This window comes from Gastrolobium bilobum, unplaced genomic scaffold (genome assembly GCF_033153095.1).
Source record: "Gastrolobium bilobum isolate Gb01-03AN ecotype WA unplaced genomic scaffold, APGP_CSIRO_Gbil_v1 utg829, whole genome shotgun sequence".
In the NCBI taxonomy this organism is placed as follows: domain Eukaryota; kingdom Viridiplantae; phylum Streptophyta; class Magnoliopsida; order Fabales; family Fabaceae; genus Gastrolobium; species Gastrolobium bilobum.
In genome coordinates, this window is record NW_026899533.1 from 184,935 (window position 1) to 192,012 (window position 7,078).

A 7,078-nucleotide genomic window follows, 5' to 3' on the forward strand; every position below is an offset into this window, starting at 1 on the left:
TCAATCTAGAGAGCGGTTGCTGTATTTAAAGTGAATTAAATTACACGACGCTCCAAGTCAACGTTCTGATAATCGGTGGGTCTACTGAGAATAATTGAAGAAGCTAATCCGAAACATTTTTTTTTATAGAAAAATGACACTGATATCCGAAGTATAATGCAAAGTATTTAACATTTGATGTTGATATTGAAAATTACAATCATATAAAATGAATCAATAATTATAATTTTATAATTATTTATTTTAATATTTTTTTTTTCTATTATAATTTATCTACTTTTGTATGATTATGATTCTTAAATTCCTCGTCGTATGTTTTTTTTAATCATAGCACAGGACACCTCAAACTCAAACCATCTTAATCAACGACAGCTCAACCGCGTGCTCACTGGCCCCATGCCCTCAATTCTTAACGGCAAATCAAACATTGACTTCGAAAGGAAGTGATGAGAACGCAAATAATTTAAACATTGGAAAAAAAAAAAACAAAAGCTTCTATTTCTCTAGCTTCGATGCTTCGCTATATATCAATATCATTTAATCTGATTTACGGCCATCAACAACTCGACGACCATGTCAACAAAACTTCACTTATCATCGTTCTTCATCGTTTCCTTATTTCTGCACCTTTCCTTCCACTCCAACGCTGACGTTGGTACCGCTACTAGTTACTCTCCTCCATATTTACGTAAGTAATCAACCACATCTCATTGATTAATCTTCATTAATTCTCTAAAACCATGTACATATATATTGTTCAATATCCAATTAGCTCGTTCTTGTGTATATATACACTTAATTAAATGCATGTATCATGTATAGCGTCGGAGTGTTACGGCAGCGACGCCACACAGTTCCCGTCGAGCAATCTATTTGCGGCAGCCGGAGATGGAATATGGGATAATGGAGCGGCGTGTGGGAGGCAGTATCTGGTGAGGTGTATTAGTGCAGAGCAACCTATGACTTGCATTCCCGACCAGAGCATTCAAATCAAGATTGTTGATTACGCCGCCTCTGCGGTGTCGCGGCCGTTAGTTGGCGGCACCACCATAGTTTTATCCGATACAGCATTCGGGACCATTGCCAATATATCTGCCGGCTTGATAAATATAGAATTTCAACAGTATAATCTTGCTCTCCCTTTTGCTTATTTTTATTTTTATTTTTTTTGTATTTAGATTAAAAACAAATTGCTATTTATGAATAGTTTGATGCAAAATGGTGTCATATATATATACTAATGAATATCTTTGCGTCCAGGGTCTGATATACTAGTCACATGTATGTGCTATGAAGATGAAGTTGAATTGGTGTCAATTCTAGACTCGGAAAATTGACAAGAGAATTATTCTTCAAAAGAGAAACAATATTCATCCGGAAGGTGCCTGCCTTCAATTTGATCGATGTATTATTGTTATTATTTATTTATTTGTTTGCAGTACAGAATTCAATTTTATTGTTATTATTTTGAGAAAGTGTATGTGCGTGTATCTTCGTCGGTTTTGTTTTGTTTTTTATTTTTTTATTTTGGAATTTTCTGACAGCCTGCATCACTCGTTCAGCGCATTTGGGGATAAAGCTACCCGCGGGAAATTTCCTCGTCGCTTCTGTCCTCGAAAGCGTCTTTGACCGTATTTGATGCCATGGCAAATGTACGGATAAAGAAAAAACTTTAATGCACGGAAGTACTAAATTGATACTCATTTTTACTAAAAAAAATAAAAAAATTGGAGAATAATGTGGGTAAAATAATATTCCCGATACATTTAAGTTTTTCTGGTTTGGAGAATAATGTGTTTGATTAGATTTTAAAAGGAATTTTCTTTTACTAATATAATTTTTTATAAACTCTTTCTGAAGTTATATTTTTAGTTTTTGAAAAAAAAACAATTGAAATGATTTTTTGAGGTTTTTAATTTAAAAAAAGTAATTATTATAAATTTTCTAAAAAAAATTTAAGCTCAAACAAGTGGACTCTGATTGGTTGTAAAAATAGCACTTCCCCTCCTCACTCTATGTGTGATTTTAAACAAATAATCATGAAAGTGTCTCTCTTCGGAACAAACTGTAAATTTTTCTTACTTTCGGGAGCTATAAGTAAAAATAAATAAAAAATAACCCACACGTGTTCTGTTGATTTTTGTTCTACAAATTAAAAATCATATATTATATTATATTTATAAATTAAATTATTTATAAACTCTTATAATAAAATTTGAACCGATGATTTCCTTCAATTTAATGATTATAATTTATTAGATTAAATTTATTAATTAATTATTAATTTTTAATAAATCATAATCGTTAGATTGCCAGAAATCAAAGATTAAGATTTGGTTATAAAAGTTTGAAAATAATTTAGTTTGTAAATATTGTTGGTCTGGTCCTAAGTGAACTTAAGAGAGGTGAATTGAGTTTATTGAAAAAATTTCAATTTAAAAAAAAAAACACAGTTGCAATAAAATAAAGAGGAAAGAGAAGAAGTGACAATTATTTTAACGTGTGAAAAACTCCAACGGGAAGAAAAAGATCCACTATTCCAATTTGGAGACAAATATATTACCTATAAATTCAAAGTACAATAATAAACTATATTCTACCCTTATACAAGAATTAAGCGGAAACCTTATCGAAGGTTTCTGAATCCCTACCCCTAGGATTCTCACGGAGTCTAATCAAAGACTCTCCGAAGCCAAATGACTCTCGTCTTTATTCACACTAAAGACCGACTTATTTCTTAGCCATGACCTTTTCCAAGGCAAGAAGGAAATTTAATTAAATTTGGTTACCTTACATGCTTCTAAAAATAAGCAAATAGGTACAAATAAAACTTAAGTGGTGGACTCAATGATTCTGCTCATGCCTTGGTTCCCAAATTGTTTTGAATGCGCCTTAAGAAGAAATACTCGTAATATATGCTCATTGCGCTTTTTCTCTTGAATGCTATAAACAAAAATTATCTTGAATGTTCAAAAACCTTTTTCTTTTGAATGTTCAAAAAATAAAAAAATTCTCTTGAATGCTCAAAAGTTTTTTTCTCTTAAATGCTCACCTATGCTTTGAAAAATGAGTCAATGACTCAATGTATGATATTTATAGACTTTTTCTCAAAATTAATTACTAAGGAAAAATTTTAAGATTATTATGATTTTTAATAAAACTTTTCAAAATATCTTTTTAGAAAAAAAATCAAAACATTCAAATTAACTTTCCAAAATTAGATAAATTCAAATCAAAGATTTTAGTAAGGAAATTAATCTCAAATTAACTTTTTGTTTTTATCAAAAACCAAATCTTAAAAATCTTTCTGGATTAAAAATAAAACTTTTAAATCTTCTTTCCTTAGTTTCCAAAACTTTAAAGATTCTAACCTAAGGCAGAATCAGGATTCACCTCATCCAACCATTACATAAAATCTATTTTGCAACTTCGTTCTTCACGATTTCAGGAAATGGATCCTCCTATGTGGAAAAAAACATAATATGGTCATGTGGGAAGATAACAATCATACAAAGGTAAATCAACGGTTATGATTTTGTAACTATCTATTTTAACATTTTTCTCTCTCCTCCTTTATTACCATTGATCCACCTTTGTATGATTATGATTCTCCACATGACATGGTCATGTGAATTTTCACATGAGAGGATCCAGATCCATGATTTCATGACAATTTTGTTGCATTATCTTCATCATAATTAATCACAAATTATTCAAAAACTAAACAAACTATTAGATGATTTGACTTCACTTGTTTGTTATCATCAAACCTAAACAAGGTGTGGGACCCAACAAATATAACCCTTCCTATCTATGATGCACGGACACGGACACGGGACACGACACGCCGACACGTTAATTCTAAAAAATGTCATATTTGGACACGTTGGGACACGTTTTGATATTAAATAAAAATTTTAATATATATGATATGATTTATATTTAACACATATAAGAGTCCATAATAAGTCGTATAACCACTTAAATATTTAAATTTCATAACATAAATATAAATATAAAAAAAAATTCGTAGTTTGTTAATTTTTAATGTCAAATTTTATAACAGAAAAAAATTAATTTATAAATTATTTCTTTTATATTTAGTTAACAAAATAAAATTAAGATTTAAAAAAATAAATAAATAACGTGTTCGAGCGTGTCCGATCAACCCGGCGGGCTAAGCCCGTTTTGCCATCCCTAACCGTCGGCCACCACTAACAACCACCACCGATCAACCTTTACTCACCACCACCAACCAGCCACCACCCCTAACCACCAAGTACCAATCGTCACTGCCACTACCACTGCCACCTCTAGTCATCACGGCCACCGCCCACAGCCATCAATTGGCCACCACAATTGTCACCTGTCAACATCAGCGTCGCCACCACAACTATTTCCACCAACCACCCACACATGCTACGATTGCACCAACAACTACCACAATCGTCATCGTTGCTATTGGCCACCGGCACCCAATGTCACCAATTATTACTATCGCTATCACCATCACCCATTGTCATCTGCCCCCACAACTAATAGCACCACAATTCAATCGATCACCCACCGCACTAACTAATGTCGCCACCACCCACCAATGTCATTAGTCAACGACCACTAATATTCACAACCAATTTAAAGCTTAACTTTTAAAAATTTAATTGGTGAGGATGTAATTTTAATATTCTAATTTTTTTGAAAGTTTTTTATTTATTTTAATATATTTTATTTTAAATTATGACTTTTAAATTTGTTAATATTTTAAAATAAGGAATAATTGTAAATAGTAAAAAAAAAGTATTTTAAAAATCAATTTTAAAAAAACATATAAAATTCTATTAAAAGGATATTTTTTTCTATTTATATCACATGTGATACGATATGATTCGCCCAAAACATTGGATAAGATAATTTTATCTTATTAGACTAATTATCTTATGCACATCAAACACAGTATAAGATATGAGCTTATCAGGCTCATATCCTATCCAACTCTATCTAGTCTTCTCATTCTATCAAATCATGTCCACCAAACGAGACCTTAATACCAAACAAGTTTTATTTTTAATTCCTAAACAACAATTAAACATTTCTTTTATTTCTTTATTTTCAAATAATTATGAAATCACCAATAATGGACGATATATTCTTGGAACTTTGACCATGTTGCCATGTTTCCCAAAAATGTTGCCACACTACGTGAAAATTTTGCCAAATTGCTATGGCGTTAAACCTGTTGCCAGTTGCAACGGGTTTCTTTTGTCAAATGGCAAATCTCCCGAGGTCACCAAACTCGTTAATGGCAACAACTTTGGTGGTCAAAGTTTGACCAATAATGGACGATATATTCTTGGAACTTTGACCATGTTGCCATGTTTCCCCAAAATGTTGCCACACTACGTGAAAATCTTGCCAAATTGCTATGGCGTTAAACCTGTTGCCAGTTGCAACGGGTTTCTTTTGTCAAATGGCACATCTCCCGAGGTCACCAAACTCGTTGTTAATGGCAACAACTTTGGTGGTCAAAGTTGTCAGAGTGCTTTTTGCAACAGGGACATATAACAGTCAGTCTGAAACTCAGTGTCAGTGGCAGCAAGTAGGGGTGTTAACGGACTGAGTCGGGTCGAGTTTTGGTCTTAAAAGGCTAAGTCTGTGTTTAAATGTGTCAGTCTGACCAAGCCTGTTACCTGTTATGAATATAATTATCATCCTGTGGCCGGATTTATTTACAAAAAAAAAGCCTGATTTAGCCTATTTAAAAAAATAAGACGACAAGAATTTATCCAAACAGAGTATACAATCATTAGCACTAGTAATTTCATAAATATTCATAAATTCAATGTATATCCAAACAACATAATATAGAACAAAATCATTTAAAAAGTCGATTTAACCAATAAAATGGAGTGAAATGGATTGAGGAGAGAGAGGGGGGCTATTACAACTTACAAGTATGTTAAAAAATGACGTCGTATTGCGATTGAAATATTAAAAAAATTATAATTATAAAGACTATAATAACCCTGAAATAAATTAAAATTACAAAAATACCATGATTTTCGCCCCAAAACGACGTCGTATTGAGCTTACTGCAGATAACTTATATGCAGTAACTGCAGAAAAAACGAACCCTATTATTATTATCTTGGAAAAAATATTTATTCTTTTAAAAGATAATTATTTTAATTAAAATTAATATTTTTTATTTCAATTTAAATAAAAAAATCACTCATTTTCACTCCCCATAATTTTCAATATATATTTATTTATCTCACTTATAGGGCCTGTTTGGAGCACCTGTAAAGAAGATAAGATATGATAACTTATCATACCCTATTTTTATCTCTTGTTTGGTGAGTCAATAGGATATGATTAGTTTATTCTATTGTCTCGTTTTATCCTATCCAATACATGATCTCTTAACCTATGGGGAGAGCTGGGTTAGGATTTAACATGATAGGATACTAATATTAGATACCCAATATATCCCCACGCTACCCAATATATTTGTATTTATTGTATTATATTTTGTTTTTTCTTTCTCCTTTCTCTTTCTACGTAATCTTATCATCAGGTGCTCATCAAACACAGAACATGATATCGACTTATCAACCTCATATCATATTTTATTCTTATCAGTCCCGTATCATATCCTGTGCACCAAAGCAGCCTACAAAACACAATTCTATATCTTTGAACTAACAAATATCAAACCGAATCATAGTTATGGATTCTTTACTACAAACTATCATTGCTATCGGAGCAGTTGCCCCCACCACCATTATTGATACCATTAAACAAAAATTTTATTCTCGAAACAATTATAATTTTTTTTTTTTATGTTTTTGTTTTATAATATAATTTTTTTTTTTTTTATAACATATAATATAATTTTAAAATACAGGCGCAAGATGCCTTTTTTTATTTTATTTTAATTTAATTAGGTCAACAAAGGAAGTAAAACAAAAAGAAGAAAAGATGAGAATTCAAACGTCAAATAGTACGTTTTGCAATTACCATCAAGTTTCCATTTATAATGTAAAGTTAAAGAATTAAGCACACAAAAAATCCAAGACAG

The 7,078-nt window shown here is 31.3% G+C and overlaps 1 protein-coding gene across 1 annotated transcript; it reads left to right on the forward strand.

Moving 5' to 3' along the window:
* Positions 1-563: 563 nt before the first annotated feature.
* Positions 564-1,381, forward strand: LOC133291130 (EG45-like domain containing protein). The gene is made up of 3 exons (XM_061489327.1): positions 564-688; positions 823-1,123; positions 1,261-1,381. The coding sequence occupies exons 1-3, from the start codon at positions 574-576 to the stop codon at positions 1,265-1,267; spliced, it is 423 nt and encodes a 140-aa protein (XP_061345311.1). The 5' UTR covers positions 564-573; the 3' UTR covers positions 1,268-1,381.
* Positions 1,382-7,078: the final 5,697 nt, after the last annotated feature.

Bases quoted from the DNA above. Each gene is read 5' to 3' on its own strand.
- LOC133291130 (XM_061489327.1), top strand. From the start codon at position 574: ATGTCAACAAAACTTCACTTATCATCGTTCTTCATCGTTTCCTTATTT. The intron at 689-822 runs GTAAGTAATCAA...TATCATGTATAG, and splicing joins TTACTCTCCTCCATATTTAC to CGTCGGAGTGTTACGGCAGC.